The sequence below is a fragment of the Oryx dammah genome, unplaced genomic scaffold (assembly GCF_014754425.2).
Source record: "Oryx dammah isolate SB20612 unplaced genomic scaffold, SCBI_Odam_1.1 HiC_scaffold_5, whole genome shotgun sequence".
NCBI classification, from domain to species: Eukaryota; Metazoa; Chordata; class Mammalia; order Artiodactyla; family Bovidae; genus Oryx; species Oryx dammah.
In genome coordinates, this window is record NW_024070189.1 from 103,827,604 (window position 1) to 103,851,961 (window position 24,358).

Genomic DNA, 24,358 nt, shown 5'->3' on the forward strand with positions numbered 1-24,358 from the left:
CCCCCCGCCCCCCCCCCCCCAGACCGCCCCGCGCACCCGCGTCCCCGCCCCCCGGGGGAGGCCCGGCTGGGGGGGGGGTGTTTGAGCTGGGATGGCGGGAGTGTGGGCTTGGGTGGAGCCCGACTCAGGACAGGCAGATGGACTCAGGCACAACCCAACACAGAGACCATTGCTTGGAGAAGCAGAGACACCCACACATGCATGGGCCTAGAAGCAAAGTGACAAAACAGATGTCCTAGACACAGCCACACTGTCTCCAGGCACAGAGACAGCTTGACAATGGAGCCACATGGACCTCAGGCCAGACAGATGGAAATACACATGGGACAGACCAGCACAGGGCCCTAGGCAGAAACACACACGGGCAGATAGAAACCCGGAGAGGCATAAAGACCAAATGACACTCAATATGCAAATCAGAGACACAAAGACTGGCGGAAACAAAGTCGGACCTCGCCACGCTTCTGCTGCAGGCACCCCTTCTAGGGGGCGCAGGTCAGCATGTTCCCCTCCCTGGGCAATGGAGTAGCTGGGTGGGGATCCTGCCGCGTTGCCCTCTCCATCAGCAGTCGTGACACCCTGCCCCCATCACAAATATCAGAAGCAGAAGCGGCCACTTCCCCTTCCTAGGCCCCCTCCCCCAGACATCCGGGGTGAACTCCTACGGGGGAGGGGGTCAGGGGCTGGTGTCCCGGGCCCCCTCTCAGCTTGGGAGTTCCCACAGTGGAGAATTCCCGCGTCCTCCCCATTCAGGAACTCCTCTCCCAGCTCTCCGGACAGAGAGGGACAGGAGGGGACCCTCACTGATTTAGGAAGTAGGATACGGTCGGGAGAGGCCCCTCGAGGATCACGAGTCCCGGACCGCCTACCCGGCTCTGTTGAGTCCATGCTCCGGCCCTAGGGTCGCTCGGCTAGGACGGTGACTGGGATGGAATCGCGCGCCGGCGCCGCCGGGGCCAAGCCCCGGTTTCTTGCCTCGGCCGCCGCTGCCGGGGTTCCCCGCGGCCCCGCCTCGCGAAGGCCCCGCCCCCACCACGCCTCTGATGCTAGGCCACACCCTCCAGACAAAGACGCGCGGACCACGCCCCCTGCCGGAACGGCCCGGGGTGCACTCAGGACTTCCCGAGTGACCGGCCGAAACGACTCCATCCCGGCCAGGGTTTCCTCTTCCCAGATCTTTGTGGGGCCCCCTAACCCCAGCATATTCCCCTTACAGTGAGCCCGCACAGTCTGCCAGGCCAGAGGAGCCTGTCCCAAACTTTTCCCGTTCTACGACCCAGTGACACCCCTGCCCAGAAGTCTCTTGGAACTCAGTGGGAGCCCCCTGGTGGTGGTCTGATGTTCTGCCCCATTCCGGTTGAATCTGAAAAGCCGAACGCCGAAGAACTGATGCTTGTAAACTGTGGTGTTGAAGACTCTTGAGAGTCCCTTGGGCTGCAAGGAGATCAAACCAGTCCATCCTAAAGGAAATCAGTCCTGAATATTCACTGGAAGGACTGATGCTGAAGCTGAAACCCCAATACTTTGGCCACCTGACGCGAACAACTGATTCATTGGAAAAGACCCTGTTGCTGGGAAAGATTAGAGGCGGGAGGTGAAGGGGACGCCAGAAGATGAGATAGTTGGATGGCATCACCAACTCGATGGACATGAGTTTGACCAAGCTCCTGGAGTTGGTGATGGACAGGGAAGGTGCAGTCATGGGGTCACAAAGGGTTGGACACAACTTGAGCGACTGAACTGACTGAACACAGGGACCGGTTTTCTGGAAGACAATTTTCCCATGAATAGGGGCAGTCAGAGCAGGGGTATGGTTTCAGGATGATTGGAGAGCATTACATTTATTGTGCGCTTTATTTCATTATTACATTGTGATACATACTGAGATATTTATACAACTCAGCATAATGCAAATCAGTGAGAGCCCCGAGCTTGTTTTCCTGCAACTGGAAGGTCCCATCTGGGGTTGATGGGAGACAATGACACCTGAAGTGTGTTGCTTATGTCCAGTCTACTCTGGGATCTCATCCTGGTTGCTGTCCCTGCAGAAAACCCTGCTTCACAAAGACGAGATGGAATGGAAGTGGAAATGGAAGCAGGTTTTTCAGTGCTTTTGTGGCAATCGCAGGATATTCTGCTTTGACTTTAATCCAGAACGTGTGCAGGCTAAGTTGTTTCAGTTGTGTCGGACCTTATGGACTATGGACCATATTGTCCATGGGATCCTCCAGGCAAGAAGACTGGAATGGGTTACCAAGCCCTCCTCCAGAGGATCTTTCTGACCCAGGGATTGAACTGGTACCTCTTATGTCTCCTGCATTGGAGGCAGGTTCTTTACTACCAGCGCCACCAAGCCTGCAAGTGTTAGTTGTTCAGTTGTGTCTGACTCTTTGTGACCTCATGGACTGTAGCTCACCAGGCTCCTCAGTCCATGGAATTTCCAGACAAGAATACTGGAGTGGGTTGCCATTCCTTTCTCTAGGGGATCTTCCTGATCCAGGGATCAGATTCATACAGAAATTTGAAATGATCTCAAACATACTTTTAAGGCCATTGTCATTTTTGATCTCAAGCAGTTGATCCTTTTCTAGCATGGACAAAGTCAATTCACCTGGCTTTTTCACAAATGGGTTGAGGATCCATTCCTTTCCAATTTGGGGGTCTTCTGTGGTTGGGAAGTAGTGCTCAAACTCTTGAAAGCTGCAGTAGGTGATCATTCATTAGCTGGGAGAAAGTAGGCCCTGGCTCAGTCCCTTTCAAAATCTCTGCTAATGTTTGAAACATGTCAAAAATCCCCAATGTTCACTCGTTGCCCCCATAATTCTGGTGTGTGTTTGAATGCAGCCACTTTATCTGCTGACTTGAACTTAGTTGTTTGCCCCTGAAGTGACAGATTTGAGTTCACTGAGCAGGTTGAAGATGTCATACAAATAAGCAAATTTTGCAACCCATTCTGTCACTGGAATATGCTGCCAGTGGTGACTGTTTTTCTAAAAGAAATCTCTAGAGCAGCTCTCATAACTCAAAAACTCTGGCTAGGGATCTACTTTTGTGTAATTTATTTTTATTTATTATTTTTGGCTGTGTTGGGTCTTTGTTGCTTTGTTTGAGCAGGGACTACCCTTCATGGCAGTGTGCGGGCTTCTCATTGCAGAGCACAGGCTCTAGGCGCATGGGCTACAGCAGTTGCAGCTGAAGGCTCAGTAACTGTGGTACATGGACTAAGTTGCTCCTTGGCATGTGGAATCTTCCTGGACTAGGGATCGAACCCATGTCCCCTGCATTAGAAGGTGGATTCCTATCCACTGTACAACCAGGGACGTCTCGGTGATCTGCCATTAGAAAGCATCTCACTTCTGTGTAGAAGAGATGCTTGTGCTCTGTGTCTGTCTCTTCACAAAGCTGCTTGAACAGATGTGAGTTAAGGGCATGTGCTTTAATGTGGTTCGTAATTTTAATCACATCATACAAAATGTTAAGTTCAGGTGACATTTTTCGGCTAGCAGCATTTCTTTATGGATGACACAGCGTGTAGACTCGCACTCAGAAGTGACCTCTTTGACCCAAGAAGTGAAAGCAGAAAGCCTTTTAGTCACGGCAGCCCTTCAGTCCATGCATATACCGACACAGTGAGCTGATACATAAGCACTCAGACTTGTGGTGTTGGTGGCAACAGAAGTGCAGGTAACATATTCTCATGAAAAACACAGAACACTGCTGCCTTGTTGTCACACTGGTGGATTAGTCAACCTGGATTGCGTACTGTGTCGATTTGTTAATCCTAACAACTGTGCCTCAATATTCTCTATTTCATCAGTTACTTTAGTTATGAAAGTGAAAAGTCGAAGTGCCAGTCATTCTCGTGTCTGACTCTTTATGACCCCGTGGACTGTAGCCCACCAGGCTCCTCTGTCCATGGAATTCTCCAGGCAAGAATCCTGGAGTGGGCTGTCATACATCCCCTTCTGCAGGGGACCTCCTTGACCCAGGGATGGAACCTGGGTCTCCTACATTGCAGGTGGATTCTTTACTGTCTAAGCCACCAGGGAAGCCTAATTATGGTATCCTCTAGTTATGGCACTAGCCAAAAAGGAACACATGCCACCCGTTGAACTGCAGCCTCTCCTAAAAGTTCATGACAAATGTCCTCAGCAGTAGGGAGGATCAACTCTTCAACAGTAAAGGGCTTAGCTTTAGCAATAGGGTTAGCCACTAAGAATGTTTTCTGTTCAGACACATTTAATGAAGTGGTGGCCTTCAATAATTGCTTCTGTTCTTCGGTTCACTTTTTTTTCTTTTGAAAAACTCCAAAGGCTTGTCTTTTAATGCAGGGTGCTTGGTCTCCATGTGGCAAAGCAGTTTCGAAGGCTTCATGGCTTTGTTGGGTAGCCAGTTGCCCATATTACCCAACATGGTCTTAGAGAGTGTGAGCCACCTGTTACAATGAACTCATAAATTAACTATGCTAGGACTCTTGGTTGCTGTTGTTTAGTCGCTCAGTCGTGTCCGACTCTTTTGCGACCCCGTGGACTGTAGCCCATCAGGCTCCCCTGTCCATGGGATTTCCCAGGTAAGAATACTGGAGTGGGTTGCCATTTCCTTCTCCAGGGGATCTTCCCAAACTAGAACTCTTGGTATTTTCTTTCAAACGCTTTTTTTTTTTGGCAGTCTTGGAGTCTTCTGCTGTCTCACCACTGGGTCTTTCCTCCCTTACAGAGAAGCTCTCCAGTGACATTTGCTTTTACACATTTTGGCTAGGGTCAACTTGTGGGCTTATCAAAACTGTAACTGAGTGCAGTTCGGGAAAGAGGCACAGACAGAAGTGAAGCGGTAAATAAAATGGGCAGGCCACGCATGGACTAAAACAAAGTGTTGGACTCTGACTTTAAGCCTGCCATCAGATGGAGCTGCATAATCGAAGTACACCGACTCACTAGCCACTATAAATCCTGCCAAGAGATGCAGCTTAACTGGCACTTGCCACTCACTGATAGGGAGTTGAGTCTGCAAGCAACTGACGTATGGTCTCTGTGCAGTGCAACCTCTCTACTACTGACCACCTGGATCTGCAGCTGCTTCCTGTGCTGGCATCGCCACCTCAGCTCCACCTCAGAACACCAGGTACTGGGTTCTTGTAAGGAGCGCGCAACCTAGGGATCTAGGTTTGAACCCTTGCATGCGCAGTTCATGATGCTGTGAGACTCTAACGCTGCCACTGATCCGACAGGAGGTGGAGCTCGGGTGGTAATGCGAGAGATGGGGAGCGGCTGTAAATACAGATGAAGATTCGCTTGCCCCCCTGCTGCTCACTGCCTGCTGAGCAGCCTGGTTCCCGAGGCCCAGGGCTTGGGGACCTCTGCCCTAACATGCTGAGGCTGAAGACACTGCTGGGGAGCCCCCGGGAGGGCCCATTGTCAGGGCAGTCAAAGCACCCCTCGGACCTCTCATGCACGGAGGGTACAAGGACCCTTGCTCTGAGCCCGCTGAGAATCATTCCCAGCAAACTCCCCCATCCAGAGAGCTCCCCTTCCCCATTTGAGTGCCTCAAACGGTCTCAGGGATCCCCTGCTGGATGGGGTCTGGCACCTCTGTTGTTGTTCAGCTGCTAACTGGTGTCCAGCTCTCTGCAACACCATGGGCTGGGAGACAAGCAGAGAAACAGCAGGCACCTCTTCCCCTCTGGACACCCTGGCCAGTGTCCAGGGCCCACGTGATGCTCACGGCCGGTCCCACCCCTTCCTCGCTCTGGCTTCCAGGGCTCTCGGTGGGCTGTGGGCCACAGCCCCTCTGATGGAGAAGCCTGTTGGGTGGGTGGCTGAGGATGACCATGAGGCAGGAGCAGAAGAGGATAGGGTCCCTCACGGAGCATCAGCGGGGAGAGGAGGCAAGTTGTCCAGAAGCCTGGGCTTGGGTTCCGTGGCCTGAGGTCGTCACACGTAGCTTGTCAGAGTTATCAAAGGCACCCACACCCCACACTCTGGAATTTCTGACTGGAAATAAAAGCCTTTTCCTAGTTTTTTTTTGGCTGTTGAAAAGCGAAGAAATCTCTGACTGTGGCTCTTAGCTTTCACACCACCAAGTCCACAGCTCCTGAACTGTAGTGGGTGAACGCCTTCTGGAAGGAAGGACAGTGTCAGTACTGAGAGCCAGACGGCAGGCCAGACCCTGGCTAGGATGACTGTGTGCTGGTACCCGTGTGCTGCGGAATCCTGAGGGCTGCAACTCGACTCAGTACCTGTAATGACTTCAGCTTCCTTGTATCTGACAGCATGAGAGGAAGGCATGCTGTTATTTTGCATGTTACTTAAGGAAAATTGCCATGATCCTAAGACTAAGCTGTGAGGCCATGGAAATGCTTACAAAACTAGGAAGTACACAGAGAGCTCTCTGGGTTCTGAGCTTGGCCTGTCCAAGTGCAGAGCAAAGTCAGAACCTCACACTGCCCAAGGCGGGAAGCAGGGGCCAGGACCTTCCTTGGGGACCACTCAGACCCTGACAACCCCTTCTGTGGCACACAGATGCAAGTGAGGCTTCTTAAAATCATCAATGCTGCTTTATTTACCAAAGGTGCTAGCCCGGGGCTGGTTCCACCAGCCAGGCCCTCAGCCAGCCATAGGGGGTCAGGGTGGGGGATAGGGGGGTGTCCCAGCTCAGTCCTGGTGGGCAAGGCCAAGTCGGCCTCACTGTGGGGGCAGTGCTCCCTCCTGGGGCCCTCGTGGGGCTCCTGCCCAGTGGCAGCAGGGGCCAGCACTGCTGTCTCAGGAAGGCACTTTCAGCTTTGGGGTCCCCAAGAAGAACTGCAGGACGCGGTCTGCCAGGAGCGCCAAGCAGAAGTCCAGGAGGAGGACCTGGGCGATGACCAGCTTGAACTGTGGGGCAGGGAGTGCTGGTGAGTCAGGTGCCCAGACAGGTCCAGGCCGAGTCCTGGGACCATGTCTACGGGAGCGACTCACCTCCACAGGGATGTCCACGAGTCCAAACTGGCTGTTGAACTCAGGTGAGGAGCCAAGGAGCAGGCCCACAATGGCCAGGAGGGACACGGCCAGGCTCCACACCAGGGGCCTGTTCTCAGGCAGGCTCTCCATGAAGGGCGGGCCCTGTGGGGACAGACGGATGGAGAGCTGCGTCACGGGGACCGAGGGTGGGCAGGGGTGCCTGGACAGGGGCCGGGCCTCACCTTGTAGTTAATGGCGAAGGTGGCCATCTGCATGGCCATAGCCATGATGTACACCGTGCTGTTGACCAGGCTCGGCTCAAATTCTTTGTACAGGTCCACAAACTGCTCCTGCCTGCAGGGACACAGGGGGTCAGGGCCCCTTCGTGATCCCTGCTGCACCCCCAGAACCAGGGCTCTCCTGGCCTGCCCACCCCAGGCCAACGTCTGCGCGTGTCCCTCCTGCCCCCTGGCCCTGGGCGGGCACTCACTTCTCAGGGCTCCGGGCCTGGGCCTCGCTGTACAGGTAGACGAGACTCACAAAGTGCACGCAGAACTGCAGCGTGACGGTAAGGATGGTGTACAGGTTGAAGATGTTGGGCAGGGGCCGCTCTCGAGACAGTGTCTTCAGGGGCTGCAGAGGCAGGCAGGGGGGTCAGGGCCCAGGCTCAGCCTGGGGTCACCCACTACCCTGCTCCCTGGCAGGCCTTATGTAGAGAGTGGTCACTCAACTCTGGGGGTTGTAGGTCGGCACCAGTCCCCTGCTCACTCCTCTAGCTCCTCAGTGCAGATGCCACCCCAGCCTTGCTCAATGCCACGTGCTATCACAGGAGTCTTATGACCCACCATGGCCCTGCTCTAGAATAAACGTAGAGCCCCCTGCCCCCACTACTCGTGGCGCAGGAATGGTCAGTGCAGACCACTGCCCAGGCCCTCTGGCCGCCAGGGCCTCCTGCACCAGCCCTTGACCACCTGCGACCTTTGTGGGGTTCCTGGCTGCTTCTCTTGCTCTTTATGCTCTGACTTGAGTGTCGGCATCACCCAGGCCTCCCTGGCCGGCCCCAAAGCTGTTCCCCACAGCCTGTGTGGCCCCACTTGGTTGTGTTCTCAGCACTGCACGCTTTCTGAGTGGTCTTGATCATCGTTTCCCCAACTGTCTTGTCCTCACCTGTGTAGCCCAACTGAGACCCCAGCCTGTGGACAATGCTGGACCAGAGATGCTACACTCGGAAGAACCCAAGTGGGCGCCCACCCTGCCCTCGATCTCCATCTGAAACTTGGAGCTGACAGTTCCCACCCCAAGGGTTGCTGCGCAGATAAGTCAGACCTGTGGCTCCACCTTTAACTGCGTGCCCTGGGTGGCCCAACTGTCAACTGATGGCCAACCTGCAATCCGAGAAGCCTCTCAAGACCTTCAGGGCAGGAATCATGGCTCAGAGAAGCACAGGGTACTCTGGGGCTGGGGCAGGAGCCCCTGCTTTTCGGCTCCTGGCCCACCTTGGAGCGGGAGATGAAGAGGAAACAGCCAGCCAGAAGCAGCCCCTGCAGCGTGGCCTGGAAGTCACTGAACTTGACACCCTCCAGGTACAGGACACTCTGGCTGTAGGCCAGGATGAGGGCGTTGAGCGCCAAGATCTTGAACATCTGCAGTGTGGTCACCAATGTGCATCGGCCCTGCTTGATCACGTGGCAAACTGCGGGGGAATGCAGGTGTGGGCATGGGGGCCAGGCAGTATGGGCGGAGGGATGGGGCAGTGGGAGGAGCAGGCAGCAGGACTCACTGCACTGGATGGAAGAGAGCTTGGAGGTGAAGGGTGCGGCGATGCTGGCATCCCCCAGCTTCACCACAGGCGTGCTCTCATCCTCTAGGTCCCGCAGCACCTGACTCAGGCGGTCCTGCGAAGCAGGCAGGCGGGTGAGACCTGACCACAAGGGGGCGCTGGTGCCCCTCCTCCTCTGGAGACTCACCCGCTGGGAGGCCAGCTGTTCCTCGGGGGCTGGGAGCCCTGACCTCTGCTTGGCAGCCCTGGAGGTGGCCCTGACTCCGCTGTTGCTCAGGACGGGACTGTCCCGGGGCCGTCGCCGCCGTTCGACAACCCTCTCAGGGGCGTTGGCCAGGAGGGCCACACCTGGTGGGAGAGTGTCAGGGGCCAGAACATGGAGCCTCTGCTCAACGCAGCTCGCCCGGTACCAAACCCCCCCATTTCACCTGCCCACCCACCCCAAGGAATGAGCACCTCAGAGAGCATCCATCCTACTTTCTACAAACTACTTATAGAAAAACGACAAGAAAAAAACAATACCCAAATAAAGTATGTGACCCTGCTGCTGCTAAGTCACTTCAGTCATGTTTGACTCTGTGCGACCCCATAGATGGCAGCCCACCAGGCTCCCCCGTCCCTGGGATTCTCCAGGCAAGAACACTGGAGTGGGGTGCCACTGCCTTCTCCGTATGTGACACTACATAGGTCCAAAGTGATTCCCAGAGAAGTTTATTGCCAAGAGTCATGCAGTCAAAAGCAGAGACGTAACTTTGCCGACTAAGGTCGGTCTAGTCAAGGCTATGGTTTTTCCTGTGGTCAGGTATGGATGTGAGAGTTGGACTGTGAAGAAGGCTGAGCGCCGAAGAATTGATGCTTTTGAATTGTGGTGTTGAAGAAGACTCTTTAGAGTCCCCTGGACTGCAAGGAGATCCAACCAGTCCATTCTAAAGGAGATCAGTCCTGGGTGTTCTTTGCAAGGAATGATGCTGAAGCTGAAACTCCAATACTTTGGCCACCTCATGGGAAAAGTTGACTCATTGGAAAAAACCCTGATGCTGGGAGGGATTGGGGGCAGGAGGAGAAGGGGACAACAGAGGATGAGATGCCTGGATGGCATCACTGACTCGATGGACGTGAGTCTGAGTGAACTCCGGGAGTTGGTGATGGACAGGGAGGCCTGGCGTGCTGTGATTCATGGGGTCGCAAAGAGTCGGACACGACTGAGCGACTGAACTGAACTGAACTGATGTGGTCATGAGAACTGTAGTTGATGAACCAAGTAAATATCTGAAACGCACTGAAAGAAGGTGGGGCTTCCCAGGCAGTGCTAGTGGTAAAGAACCCGCCTGCCAATGCAGGAGACCTGGGTTTGATCCCTGGGTCAGGAAGATCCTCTGGAGGAGAGCATGGCAACCCAGTCCAGTATTCTTGCCTGGAGAATCCCATGGACAGAGGAACCTGGTGGGCTACATGGGGTTACTCAGAGTCGGACACGACTGAAGCGACTTAGCACACGTGCATGAAAGAAACGAAGTTAAATTGTCTTTAAATACCAACTTGCTATTTGTGCTGTGCTGACACGGAATCAAGGTGGTAAACTCTCCTGGCCTTGGCTTTTGGTGCTCACACTGCCTGGGGGGAGGGCTGAACAAACCGTGTTGTGTCTGCCCCATGGAACCTGCCTGGGGCCCCACCACACTCTTCCCCAGGCACACGTATCCCTTCCTGGCCTTGGAGCCTTTCCGATCCCCAACCCCACCAGTCCCTGCCCCATCTCTTCACCACTGCCACCTTACAGAACTGGCTCAGTGGCATGCCCCTGACGGTAAGCGTGATGGCTTAAGAGCCCCCCCCCCGACCCCAGGCTCACCCACATCAGCGTGCTTCAGGGCACCCACGTCATTGGTGCCGTCTCCACACATGAGGGTCACGTAGCCCAGCTCCTTCAGGCTGGTGATGACAAATTCCTGTTTGGGGAAGAGATGGGCTGAGTGAGGGCTCTGTGCCGTGCCCAATGCCCCGCCTGCCCTCTACCACCCCCGTACCCACCTTCTGTTTGGGGGCCACTCGGGCGAACACTTGCACGTAGGGGATGAGGCGAAGCAGCAGCTGGGGGTCCTCAGCCTGCAGGTGGGCCAGGCCGTCACCCGTGAGGCACAGCGCGTGCTCCCGGGCCAGGGCCTTGGGGGAGCCCCGGGCCAGGGGCTGTGAGATGCTGCCGTCGATGGAGCGCCACTCACACGGGCCACCTGCAGAGCCAGGGCCCACGGTCAGGGCAGGGGTCAGCTGTCAGGTGGACCCTCTCACCTGGACCCCATGTAAGCATTCCTTGTCCTCCTGCTCTGGAGCACCTCCTTACTCCTTACCCCTCCTAATCCAGGTCCACACCAGCCTGCATCCTAGACTTGCAGCACCCCACAGAGATCATCCATGGAAGGCTCTGCTATAAAGAATAGGAAAACCTAGGGCCTAAGCCACCAGAGACTGCAGGAAGAGGCCAGACCCAAACCCAGATACGTTTGCCCATAACTCTGCTCTCCTAGGCCAGGGCACCCCATATCACTTCCTCAGGCCACACACTGCTTGCTATCCACTTCCCCTTTCTAGCTGGTGGGTCTAGGCTCAGATGCTGAGTGGCAAGGACGGCCGAGGGCAGTCTACCAGCCCTTGTGGCACTGGGCTGGCCCTGAGCTGTCTCAGCCTGGAGGAAAAGCAATCTCCACCTGGCTTGTTCTAGCTGTTTTGCTAAAGTAGCTTGGCTGGAAAGCTAACAGTCTTGGTATCTCTGGGCCACCCACCTACGATTTCCCAGGCTTTGGAAGAGCGCAGTGCCTGGGACTGGGACAGAGATCTGGGATATAACACAGACTGAGAGAAGGGCGAGGAGGCTCTGGAAGTCCCCTTGGCTGGGCCACGCCAGCATCCTCCTGTCTGGCCTGCTGCCTGGTGACACCCCTGCTGCATGCTGCTCCCAAGCCAGGCCCCGCACTGGGTGCCACCCTAGGGCCTCTGGTAGATTCCACCCCACCAGCTGGAGCTGCCAGAACTGGCCTTGCCTCTTGACCAGTCTGACCCTGAGGCACCACTCACAACCAGTTCGGTTACTCAGGAGACGCCAGAGACCACGAGCTCTGGACCTGAGTTCAAACCCTTAGCCACAGTGTCTCCAAATGACCCAGGTGGATAGATTCACTTCTGTTTCTTTATCTACAGAGCAGGGACCCCCAACAACTGATCCAGCTGGGTTCCTACGTGGTTCCTACGTGGGAATGGCAGGCCCTTCCACGTGGAGCAGAAGGGCTGACCTGGTGAAGCAAACCAAGGCCTCCGCCCTGGGTCCAGCCATGCCAAACACGAGCACCAGAAGTCCCCGTGCTCTCAATGGGAGCACTCCGGCAGCCAGCTGGGCCCAAGGCGGGGGGAGGCTACAAAACGTGGGCTGCTGTGAGTATAAGCCATTGCCTTAAGACTGCAAGTCACCGCCGGTCCTGGAGCCAGGGGTCACCTGACGCTGCTGTACGGGCGGGGTGTGGAGTTCCCCGGCCAGGTAGCCCGAGTGTGCTTATGGGGCAGGGCTGTGACCAACAGGCCTGTGTGACAGGTGCCGGAGGATGCCAGGCATGCTCACTCAGGCTGGGCACAGGGGTGAGCCACCAGGTGGGAGCTGCTCTTGGACTCGAGGCCCCCCAGCTCACGAGACACGGGGCCTCACCTTTCCCCGTAGGAGGCTGCAGGATCAGCGTCTGGGCCTTCTCAATGAAATGAAGCTCCCGAGCCACGTGGCAGGCAGTGAGTGGGTTGTCACCTGTGATCATGACCACCTGGGGAGAAGGCAGACGCTCAGGAGAGCAGGACTCAGTGGTCAGAACTGCAGCCTGGAGACACGGGGGCTAAGTCTCTTTAAGGAAGGCCGCAGAGGGAGCTCTTGGCCTCCTACTGGGGACTGGGCTTCCAGGAGCCATAACGTCTGGTAGCGGTTTCTGCAAACAGTATACATATCTGTGTCTTTGTGAGAACACTCACAGCCTTTAATTATAATATACACCAAGAACCAGCCTTTGGTGGGGACCCTCTTGGCTTGGAGGCTGGTGATGGGAAGACAGGCCCCGACTGCTGAGGGCTGGGTGAGGACTAATCATATCACTACCCCCTGACACTTCCAGCTCATCTCCCACACCCTAAAACTGCAATCTGAACCCCCAACTAGAAAACACAAACCGCCAGGACTGACAGCAAAGCCACCAGGACAGACGCAGCCTGTATGGGTGTAGTCTCCACACTCTCTCAGCCAGTCTCAACTTTCCCCTAAGATGGGGTGGAATGGGGGAACAGCCCTCATCTCCCAGGACGCTGGGGCCTGATGAAGTGAGGTGACAAGGGTGGGCAATGGGTCCTAGAGCATCCTCAAGATGGGTAAGCACGAGCGTAAGTCAGGGTGGAGCTCAACCAAGAGCCACGCTCTTTGCTTCCAAGGCCCAGACGCCCACCCCTGGGCACCCCACGGAGGGCCAACTGTCTTCCACTGTCACAGCCCCTCGGTAAGGAGCAGCCAAGACCGACACCCGGGGGCTGGCAGGAAGGGGGCCAGTGGCTGTACCCGATGGGAGGCATTCTGGATCTCACGGATCACGGCCTTGGAATCAGCCTTGAGCGGGCAGGAGACCACGATGAAGCCGACGAATTTGAGGTTGCACTCCAGGGCCTCCCGCTTGACCTCCCGGGCCTGTGGATGGAGACACCGGGGGCCTAAAGATCTGTTTCTCTCCTCCTTCCTCAATACCTAAGCTCTGACACAACAACATGCTGGGGATGGGCATGTCAGAGACAGACCCCTCCTTGCAGGAGGGGAACCTGAGGGTCAGAAGATGAGAGATGTGGGGAGGGTGAGGCGCCCTGGTGGCCGAGGGGCTGAGCAGTGGCTCGGCGGTCCTGGCTCCCCAGCGGCACCTCTACCCTCTATCACAGACAACAGCTTGGCACAAAGTCCCTGTGAGTCCACTTCTAGGACCAGAGAGTCTGGACCCTCCTTTGATAACCACTGAGTCCAAGCTGACCCTCCTCACCTTGTACAGAAAGCAGAAAATCTCTGCTCTCATGGCGCTTGCGTTCTCCGGGAGGAGACGTGTAGTAAAGGCATAGAAACCAGAGCACTGAGTACCGTGAGAGAAATGGGGGTGGGGCGGAGGGGTGTGGGCGGCACAGGGTGGGGTGGCTCTGATAGGTCTGTGACTAGGCTCTGGAAACAGAGGTGTGACCTGCTGAGCTTTCTGGAAGGATCTCCTGGCCACTGGGTGCAAGCAGATGAAAGCCACTTGGATGAGGGCCGAAGTGGAAGCAGACAAAGGAGCAGTGTTGGTGATGGGGGTGGGAGGAGAGTCTACACGGATGCGGGCTGTGACCAAGGGCTGGAGATGCCCCAAGACCGTACAGTGGCCAGGCAGCTGGGTAGGGCAGGGGCGGAGCTGGGGAACCCAAGGTGCCCCAAGGCCTCCCCAAAGCGGGTGAGCATAGGAGGTGAGACCTGGGTGTGTTCTCCAGGGAGCAGCCCTGGATTTGGGGATGGGATGGGGTCCCGTAGGGGAGGGGGCATGCTGGGGAGAAGAAGAAACCACAGACGGAGTGCCACCTGGGACCTCCAAAGGCAGAGGCCAGGGAGGAAGACGACGAGATTGTGGCTGCTTGCGGTGGCAGCAGAGCGGGCAGAGGGTGGTCTGCACGGGTTGGGGCCTGGGCCCTTACCTGCTGGTGAGTGAGGTGCCCCAGCTCCTTGTACCCCAGCGCCAGAACTCGGGCTCCTTCCCGGGAAATCTCCGTGTGAATGTGGTGGTAGTCAGGTGGGCACTGGGCGAACTGCAGGGAACGCAGGGGGAGATCACCGACCGCCCTGGACCCCCCTCCCGACCCTGGCCGGGGCTGGCTCACCATGGAGTGCAGGGTTTCGGGGGCCCCCTTCACGGCCGCGATGTAGCAGAGATCGGTGGAGCCGAGCTTCTCATAGGAGGCGAGCACGGACATTCGCTTTAGGGCACTGGCAAAATGAAAGCGCTGGTGAATTTTCAGCCCCTGAGTTTTAATACTTCGGGGGAATACTTTCTCATCTGGAAACAAATAAGCACGAGTCCTGAGGGCCTTCGCCCCGAAGAGGCCACCAGGCCCCCGCCCGCCCCCGCCGAGCCCTGCCTCCCTCTGCCCCGTCCTCCCCCCACCTCCACACACGCGGTCCGGCTCGGGGAGGGGTCAGAGCTGGGCGACCTGGGCACAGAGGACCCTGGCCCAGGTCAGAGGCGAGCCTGTGCCACCCGCGTGCCCGAATTGAACACACAGGCGTCTGACAGGTACCCGCGGCCTGCCCGGGGATGTATAAGCCGGTGGCGTGCTGGAGGCCCCAGCCCCTCACCTCTGGTGAGTGTCCAGTCCACGGCCGTCAACATGGCTTTCTCCAGGGGGTCACCCACCAGGGTCCCGTCGTCCAGCTGCATGAGGGAGTGGCACGAGGCCAGAGCCCGGTGTGTCTCTATTGGGATGCTGGACACAGGGGTCACCTCCTTCCCGTCCCTGCAAGGAGGACCTGCTGCTTACAGAGTGGAGGGGAGTGGGCAGAGCAGCCCCTGGGGGTCAGGACGACGGACAGGGCCCCGCACTCCACTCGTCACGGGGCAGGGGGCAACGATGACCGAGTGTTAGGGTGTCGCCTTGGTCCTTGTGACGTCTGTGCCTGCTTCACGATGCCCCCAGAGATCACGTGGCTGCCTGAGGCCCGAGCTGGGCCACGTGTCGCTGTTACTCACACTGAGAGCTGCTGGGGGGACCCCTGGAGTGGGCCTCGGCGGGAGGGCCTGGCACAGGCCCTCACTTTGAAAGCTTGGGCTGGGCAGCTCTCTGTCCCCTGAGCGCCCAGAAACGCCCCCGGTGGGCACCTGGTGACCCCGATGCCCCTTGCTCACCGGAGCCCAGCCACACCGCGCACCACCAGGCTGTCACTGGTCAAGGTCCCTGTCTTGTCGAAGCAGCACACCTCCACCTTGCCGGCGAAGGGGATCCGGAAGGGCTCCGTGCAGTACATGTCTGGGTGGTGGGAGCCAGGGTCAGGGGCCCTGCTGGGCCCCAGCCCACTCAGCGCCCTGCCCCTGCCCCGGAGACTCACAGAGCTTGGCCAGAGCGATGAGAGAGGTGTTGACGGCCAGAGACAGCTCGATGGGCAGCTCAGGGGGCACGACGGAGGTGAGGATCAGTGTGCACTCCAGAAAGAGCTTGTAGCGGTTCCGGCTGGGGTCCTTGGTACCTGCACAGACAGGGCCTGCCAGTCCGGGGGCCTCGGGCCTGGGGCCGAGCAGATGGTGGGGGCAGGGGGTCAGGGCGCTTACCTTCGATCCACACGTAGGCAGCTGCCGCAATGGCAAAGACCAGGAGGAAGAGGATGAAGATGAAGGTCTCCAGGTTGTTCGCCGTCACCCTCTTGACCCCAAAGAGAATGGTGCGCAGCAGCTTGCCCTAGAGGGATGGAGGGGCAGAGGGCTTTCCTGGGAGGGCAGCAGCCTCTCCTGCACCCCAACTGAAGATGGGGGTCAGGGAAGGAAGTGGCTGAGACTGGGGCAGGGGTTGAATTCTCCAGAAGGAGAGCTGACCACCATCTTTCCTAAGGAATCCTTAAGCCACTTCAGTGTTTACTTGGCCCAGACAGTTTGTGATCCCCAGGTGTGTGGGGTCACAGTCTGGGGTCTCCACTAGGGCCCCAACCAGGGAAAGCGGACCTGCCCTGGGGCTTGTCTCTGCACTTGCCCCCAGCCCAGCATCTGCTACCAGAGCGCTTATGCGCTGTATGTTCTGGGGTCTGGAAAGGCTGCCACCTCAGCTGCCCACGGGTTGGCCCAGGTGCCACCCTCCTCAGGACAGGGCAGGTGCCACACCTGTGATGTGTTGAATCCGGTCCTCAGAACGTAGGCCACACAGCCACTGTCCACGGCTGGGGAGACAGAGAACGGCCGTCACTCGTGCCTGCACATCCCGGGCCTCTCTCGGGGCCGAGCAGACCTGGGGTGCGGGGACCCCCTCGCCCCTGAGGCACTTACGCTTCAGGCCTGCAGCAGCTTTCTGCGGGGGCATGTGCTGCACGACCTTGGTGCCCCCGAAGACGATGTGGAGCCGGGCGTCGGCCTGAAGGTCCAACACCCGGCTGGGGCTGAGGTCCTCGATGGGCTCCTGAGGAGGAGGGAAGGACGGCAGAGTCAACGGCTCATCCCACCCTGGCCTCCGCCCTGGTCTGGAGTCTGCAGGGAGCCCGCCCGACCCTCACCGGGCGCCCCATCCAACCTGGTGTGTGTTACCAGGGTCATGGCCCTGGTCTGTCTGCTTTCCACCTTCGTGCGCAGTACTGACTCCCTGGGACCCTGCAGCAGCCCCACCCCGGGGTCACAGTTTCTCCTTCTCCCTCACCCACCTCAGCCTGAGACCCCAGAGCGCCTGACTCCCCACTGACGCTGCTGCCTCTCGTCTCCTCCGCACCACCCGGCTTCCCTTAGTCCAGGGTGCTAACCCGCCAGAAAAGCCAGGAGCCCCGTCTACGCCTCCTTCGTCCCCCAGGCTCCGTCCCTCCTGGGTCTGAGCCCGGGCAGGACCCTGGCCCGTTTCCTCCCCGGCGTGATGCTGAAAGGCCTGAGTAGACGGAGGCGCGCGCCCCTCCCTGACACCCGAGCCGGCACCTTCATCTGGGGCACTGACTCCCCGGTGAGCATGGCCTCGTCCACGATGCAGCGGCCCCGCAGCAGCAGCACGTCGCAGGGCACCAGGTTCTCCTGGGGGGAGCGGCCTGTGGGGCAGGGTGGGGGCGTTGGACCGAAGCCCGAGGCAAAGGCTCCCGCGGGGCAGAGCAGGACTGGGCCTCACCGATGGAGACGATGTCCCCAGGAACAATCTCATCGCTGGCGATGGGCCTCCACTTCCGGCTTCGGTAGACCTGGGCAGGGGCGGGGTGCCGTCAGTTCTGGGGATGCTCCCATGCTGCGCACCCCCCAAGACCACAGGGACCCTCCTGCCCGCCCACTGCCCCACTGGCTGCACCTGGATCATGTGTGGCTTGTTGCCCATCTTCCGGATCTCTGACATGTTCCGCATCTGCTGCTGCACCAGGGAGGCCTCGAAGGCCACCAGCATGGAGAGCGTGAAGACACTGTAGTACCAGTACTCGTCCAGACACCAGAGCCCCACGCAGAACACCTGCGGGGCACGGGCCTGTCTGTTCCCAGGAACGTGGGAGACCGCCTGAGGCAGACTGGCCGGGAGGCCGAGGGCCACTCTGCCCATGGGCTCTGCCCATGAGGGCAGGGGAAGTTTTCACGTTGGGAGGTGGGCTGGGAGGGTTCCAAGAACAGGTGGGAAGAAGGACCGATGCTGCTGCTTTACCTGGAACACAAAGAAGGGCGCCGTGGCTCTCTCCTTGAACAGCTCCAAGAAGTCAGGCACCACCATCTCGGCCCTGAAAGACAGTCGGTTCACCCTGTTACGGGCAGGGAGCCCCACTTTGACTCCTCCACTTGGGGGCACCGAGGGCCTCCCTGGGCAAAGGAATGCTCCGTGCAAGCCTGTCTTCTTGACCGTGCAGCGCCGAGGCGGGCATGCTGACTGCCCCAGCCCTCTGCTCTGCAGAGCCCTGATGAAACCTCTGAATCTGCACTACAGACACTTCAGGGAGCAGCCACAAGCTCGGTGGGCTGGTGAAGACAAGAACCTGTCAGGTGGTTGGGGGACAAGGCTCGGGGGAGGAAAGGCTGACTGTGGGCCGGGAGCCTTGAGGCTGCACAGAGGAGGCTGGGCAGCGCAGGGCTGTGGGGCAGCCCGGGGCCTGAAACAATGCGCCTGCACCCCACCCTACTATGGAGAGGGGCGGTCTGAGCTGGGATTTCCCAAAGACTCCTTGGATGAAAGCCCTGGAATTTGAGGAGGAGGGCTGAAAGGTGCACTCTGCAGTACTCTGGGTGGTGGCTGGCTCTGCCCAGGGGACCAGGGTCAACTTGGGCTGTCTCTGTTTGGCCCTGCAGAACTGCAGTGATGTCCAGGATGTGAGACTTGAGAAAAAGAAACTGCACCGTGGCTGCGTCGTGATACAAACAGCTCTGACCCGGACCATCCAGGGTGCCTTCACCCAAGTGAAGGTGGGGTGAAACGGGACACCCCAGGCTGCCAGCACGCTGACCGGGGTGGGGTGGGAGGAGATCAATAAATGCTTCCGGTAAGACTTCCGATTAGATTGCTGGGTACGGTAACGTTTTTGTAATTTTTGAAAAGTAGCTAGGTCAAGAAGTAATTTCCTAGAGATTCTGAGGGTTTTCAAGTCAAGGACAATCACCACCAGGATGGGGGCTCTGAAGCCCAGCTCTGGTCCCACCCAGCCTGATGTTGACACAGGCGATTCTGGTGAAGATGAAAGGAGAAAGCGCTAACAGAGCATCTGCCTTCCACCTGGTGCAAATGAGCTGTTCTGATCGCCACCGTCTTTTTTCTTATTATCCCTCATACGCTGCTGGGATACTATAAGAATGACAAGAATTCACATCCATAGACAAACCTTCAAACAAAGAGAGAACTAGAAACACAAGGCAAGGATGAACAGCCCCCGGCCAGGCTTCCAGCTGAGGGCCCTTCAGGGGGTCCTATCAGCAGGCAAGTTGGGAGACGCTAGACTAGAACGTCTTTCTCAAAGGGTGCCTGCCACGTTCACCTGGGATGTTTTGCTGAAAGGCAGGTGCCCCCAAACCATTGAGCATACACAAACGGGGCAGGTGCCATTAACTGGAGCAGGGACTTGGCCTGTGACTATAAGGCAGAGCCCCAGCCCTGTCTCAGGAGGGGCAATATACAAGCGTGCTGGGACTCACCTGTTGCTCCCAAACTTCTTCTCGGCGGCACGAATCTCCCAGTCCTCCTGGAACCCTCTGTTGCTCTGGTAGAATGAGAAAGCGTTTCCCACTGGAAAGGCCACAGGGAGAAAGCGCTTCTTCTCCAGGGCATCATAGGAATACTTGATCTTCTGGAATTCGAAGGACAGCACCTCCTGCCCGTCTTCGCCCTGTGGGAGGTGAGTCTGTGGCAGGGGGCCCTGGCTTGGGGACCCCATCTGAGCCCATGCCGGAGCAGGTGGTCCCTACCTCATCACGATGCAGGGCCACGAGCTCGGTGGAGCCGTTGTTGGGAGTCGGCACCACCTTCACGAAGGTCGCTTTGCAGGCGTCATACTCCTGTGAAAGGCAAAGCACTGCTGCTGAGCCCTCCTCAAGTCCCAGCTCCACATTCTGGAACATGCCACTGGGCTCTAGGTGTGGGCTTTGCCACACCCAGTTTACCATTGGGACAGGGGACAGCATTTCACTGGACTTTGGTCCCGCCCATATCATAAAGCCAGGGTCATGAACAGTGCCAAATGCGAGGGCTCTGCTGACGAAGGTAAACTCCAACAGGAAAAATGCTGCCTGGCACGAGGTACGCTCTCAATCCGTCTGAGTCAGGCCCTGTCCCAGCCCACCTGGCCTGCAGCTCCCACTGACCCCCCGCCGCCCATTACTATTCTCACTGTGTTCTCCAGTGACAAGGGACAAAAAGGCTCATCCTTGCTTCAGCAAAGGGCACATGCTGTTTTTTTCCTGCCTGGAGCGCATGGTCACACCGCTGGCTTTAGGCCTTTGCTCAAACGTCACCCCTCACCACCTCAAGTTCCCCCACCGAATCTGTGTCCTGGTTTCCCCTTTTGCACTGACTGTGGAGTTGCATCTCCCCCACTAACACCATGAAAGCAATGCATTTTGTCTGTTATTTCTCCAGCACTTAAGACACAGAGGCACTGAATAGAGCTGCGTTAGCGCTTTCTGCTGTGAGCTGCATCCACTCTGCGACTGCTCCACCAGAACCTGTGTTGCCCTGTTTTTTGTTTTTTGGGGGATGGGGCGTGGAGGACACACAGTGATCCTGAGAAGCAAGGCCCTGCCCCTCCAGCAGTTCATGGTCCCCAAAGGAGGCAGAAACTAAAGACAAAAGACAGAACTAACAACCCTAGGAACGCCAGGTAGAAAGGTGCAAAGTAGTAAATGGGGCCAGCCGCACGCCGGGTGCTCTGCAGATGGCGTCTCAGGTTCTTCTTACACCGGCACCCTGAGCTAAGTGTTACGGTTCTCACTTTACACTAGGGGAAACTGAAACCGAGAGGAGGAGCATGCTTGTCTGAGATCTCTGATGTAAACTCAGATCTGCCAGTCCTAACCTCCAGCTGTTGAGCTCTCCATTTCTGGAGAGGAAGTTAATAACAGTCCCACTTTTCAGCTGCAGGCTAGCAGGCAGCTGGAAGTTTGGGGGTGTCACCCCCCAACTTCCCTCCATTCTTTTGTCCCTCACTGGGGTTTTCATTGCACTGACTGGAAGCTACCAATCCCAGAAGTTTGAGTCTCCCTTCTGGGATAAGAGATTTCAGTTTCTCAAAAGAGAATTCAGTCCATATTTGGAGTCAGACAGGTTGTAGGGTGGGGTTGTTGCTTCCCTTTCTCTTTCTGGAGCCCGTGGTGCTGTTCCCTTTCTCTCTTCTTTTAGCAAACAGGTCTGGCATGAGGGGAGGCTGGTTGGAGGCTGACCTCAGTCCCCATGGGTCCACACCTGCTGGTGTCATATGAGGCAGGCCCAGAGGGCAGTGGACAGTCAACTGCTGAGTGGGTAGCGCTCATCCAGACCTCACTGCTAAAGATCATGTGTACTAGCGTGCTGTTATATTCTGAGGGCGGCCCTTTAACATCATACCCTTGCAGACAGACATAAGGGTCTCTGAGCAGTTAAGTCACTTGCTCACAAATACCCACTGCTCCTCTTTAACACTGCAATTAACTGCGTTTCAAGCTCATTTCAGTCGTTGTGGGGTGGAGGCTCCCAGCACTGGCCAGCAGGACTGATGCTCAGTTCTCAAGATGCACAGACAGGGATATCCATCCTACAGGTCTAGCCCCTCACTTTGAAAAACAAGGTAGGAGACAGACAACAAAGAAGGCAGGGCCGATTCTAGGAGACTCATACTCGCTAGTATGGGAGCTAGCAAACGGTGACATATGCTAGGCTCGGCGCTAAGCTTTTTACAGGGTACCTTATCGAATCTAATTGACCACACCAGGAAAGAATTTTAGAGAAAGGAAGTAACCTGCGCCAGGGTCGTACAGCTAAGTCAGTAGCCGGTTGGAATTTAGCGAGCAGCGCAAAAGGATGGAGGGCGCCCGGCGACGCCTGGGACCGGCTGAGGCAGCCCCGGCTGGGTTGGGGACCGACACGAACGCAGAGGCTGAGATCCGCGGTGAGGCCTGACCACGCTTGTGGTCGGTCTCGGGCGCGCACACTTACCGGGGTGCAGGTGAGCGCGCAGTGCGCGTGCACGGACCAATGCCCCGAGAGGACGGTGAGCGCGTGCGCCAGGCAGATGGTGGCGAGCACAAGCAGCGCGGCCTCGGGGATCTGCGCCCAGCTGCTGCCCCAGCCCCAGAAGCCGGTAGCTGCGGAACCCAGCCAGGCCGGGTAGAGTACACCCACGAATGGGAGCAGCGTGAGGCGCCGCAGCAGCGCCAGCCGCCGGTACGGCCACACAGCGGCGACCAGCTCGTCGCCGCTCTGTATGAGTGCCGGCCCAGCGGCGAGGAGCGTGCGCTGTTGCGGCCTGGGCTTGGGCTGCCCGGCGGGCCGGGCTCCGCAAGGAACCGCATTGCCCACCGCTGCCTCCGCCGCCATCTTTCCCAGCGCCGCGCTCGCTTCCGGGCAGAGGCACCGGCTCACTTCCGATGTCTTACTTCCGGTAAACCCTGGGGGCCGCCATGACACATGGGAGGAGGAAGAGCCCGGGAAACGTAGGTATTTGTGTCTGAATTTGGCTACTCAGGGCATCGCCATGACAGGCTGTGCCCGGAAGGAGACGCAGGGCACCGCCATGATAGAGAGGGCTTGAGATGACTAAAACCGCCTACCTACTCTGCCACGCCGGATTGAGACCGGAAAAGACGAGGCAAGGTGGGCTGGGCGCCACCATGACAACCTAAACCGGAAGAAGCGAATTCTCCTCGGAGTCTGCACTGTCTGGGCCGGGAAGGGTGGAGCCTGGACGCTGCGGAGGCGGAACCAAAGGAGCGCCGGTGCTGTGTGGGCGGGGTTTATCATTGAGGGTGGAGCTTGTGTGGGAGCGGAGCGGGTGAGGTTTCCCTCTCCCGGGGCTTGGGCTTAGCTTGAGGCTGGTGCGCTTAGAGGGTCAAGACAGGATACAGTTCAGCTCAGTCGTGTCCGACCCTTTGCGACCCCATGGACTGCAGCACGCCAGGCTTCCCTGTCCATCACCAACTTCCGGAGTTACTCAAACTCATGTCCATTGAGTTGGTGATGGCATCCAACCATCTCATCTTCTGTCATCCCTTTCTCCTCCTGCCTTCAATCTTTCCCAGCATCAGGGTCTTTTCAAATGAGTCAGTTCTTTGCATCAGGTGGCCAAAGTATTGTACTTTCAGCTTCAACCTCAGTCCTTCCAATGAATAGTCAGGATAGATTTCCTTTAGGATGGACTGGTTGGATCTCCTTGCAGTCCAAGTGACTCTCAGGAGTCTTCTCCAACACCACGGTTCAAAATAATCAATTCTTCAGCGCTCAGCTTTCTTTATAGTCCAAATCTCACATCCATGCATGACTATTGGAAAAACCATAGCTTTGCCTAGAAGGACCTTTGTTGGCAAAGTAATGTCTCTGCTTTATAATACGCTGTCTAGCTGGTCATAACTTTTCTTCCAAGGTGTAAGCATCTTTTAATTTCATGGCTGCAGTCACACCTGAAAAGAGGCATCATGTAATAGGTAATAATTACACACTCACAAGGGGCTTCCCACGTGACCATAGTGGCAAAGAATCTGCCTGCCTATGCAGGAGAAACTGGTTCTATTCCTGGGTTGAAAAGATCCTCGGGCTAGAGGACCCTGGTGGGCCCCAGTTTGTGGGGCTGCGAAGAGTGGGCCAGGACTGAATCACTGAGCACATGCCCACAAGATTACTTATTTTACATAAGAATGTGAAAAATTGGTGTTTATTTACTGTTACATAAATGCTGTTGTTTGAACAAAATCAGCATAGGACTAATAACGATGGCGATTAGTATTTCAATACTTGTTATTCAGTCACATCTGACTCTTCATGACCCCATGGGCTGCAGCAGGCCAGGATTCCCTGTCCTTCACCATCTCCCAGAGCTTGCTCAAACTCATTTCCATTGAATCGGTGATGCCATCCAGCCATCTCATCCTCTTTTGTCCCCTTCTCTTCTTGCCTTCAATCTTCCCCAGCATCAGGGTCTTTTCTAATGAGACAGTTCTTTGCACCTGGTGGCCAAAGTATTGGAGCTTCAGCTTCAGCATCAGTCCTTCCAATGAATATTCAGGACTGATTTCCTTTAGGACTGACTGGTTTGATCTCTTTGCAGTTCAAAGGACTCTTAAGAGTCTTCTTCAACACCACAGTTCAGAAGTATCCATTTCTTACTGCTTAGCCTTCTTTATGGTCCAGCTGTCATGTCCATACACGACTACTGGAAAAACCATACCTTTGACTATATGGACCTTTGTTGGCAATGTCTCTGCTTTTTAATACATTGTCTAGGTTTGTCAAAGCTTTTCTT

At 56.9% G+C, this 24,358-nt stretch overlaps 2 protein-coding genes across 3 annotated transcripts in view; both read right to left on the reverse strand.

Annotated features, from left to right (window-relative positions):
* The window catches only part of LOC120864309 (GEM interacting protein), a 9,630-nt gene extending 8,626 nt beyond the window's left edge, over positions 1–1,004 (reverse strand). Inside the window, exon 1 of the mRNA XM_040241280.1 lies at positions 870–1,004. Coding sequence (XP_040097214.1) covers positions 870–888 — 19 coding nt within the window. The 5' untranslated portion in view covers positions 889–1,004. The remainder of the gene's footprint in view (positions 1–869) is intronic.
* Positions 1,005–6,534: 5,530 nt separating this feature from the next.
* On the reverse strand, positions 6,535–22,453 carry ATP13A1 (ATPase 13A1). 2 transcript variants are annotated; one of them, XM_040241283.1, is made up of 26 exons: positions 22,060–22,453; positions 19,839–19,928; positions 19,569–19,759; positions 18,097–18,169; positions 17,755–17,910; positions 17,581–17,650; positions 17,397–17,503; positions 16,767–16,896; positions 16,605–16,660; positions 16,062–16,188; positions 15,842–15,979; positions 15,642–15,762; positions 15,095–15,252; positions 14,620–14,795; positions 14,437–14,547; positions 13,295–13,420; positions 12,410–12,518; positions 10,747–10,946; positions 10,568–10,664; positions 8,903–9,063; positions 8,716–8,830; positions 8,432–8,628; positions 7,426–7,568; positions 7,178–7,289; positions 6,954–7,097; positions 6,535–6,869 (listed from the first exon to the last, which is right to left on the reverse strand). In XM_040241283.1, exons 1-26 carry the CDS (start codon positions 22,438–22,440, stop codon positions 6,759–6,761), a joined length of 3,600 nt encoding a protein of 1,199 aa, XP_040097217.1. In that variant the 5' UTR covers positions 22,441–22,453; the 3' UTR covers positions 6,535–6,758. The 2 variants fall into 2 exon arrangements, with proteins under 2 accessions (XP_040097217.1, XP_040097216.1); XM_040241282.1 differs by having other exon boundaries at positions 14,437–14,795.
* Positions 22,454–24,358: the final 1,905 nt, after the last annotated feature.

Bases quoted from the DNA above. Each gene is read 5' to 3' on its own strand.
- ATP13A1 (XM_040241282.1), bottom strand. From the start codon at position 22,440: ATGGCGGCGGAGGCAGCGGTGGGCAATGCGGTTCCTTGCGGAGCCCGG. The intron at 17,911-18,096 runs GTAAAGCAGCAG...CGTGCCCCGCAG, and splicing joins CGCCCTTCTTTGTGTTCCAG to GTGTTCTGCGTGGGGCTCTG. The intron at 8,831-8,902 runs GTGAGTCTCCAG...CCTGCTTCGCAG, and splicing joins AACAGCTGGCCTCCCAGCGG to GACCGCCTGAGTCAGGTGCT.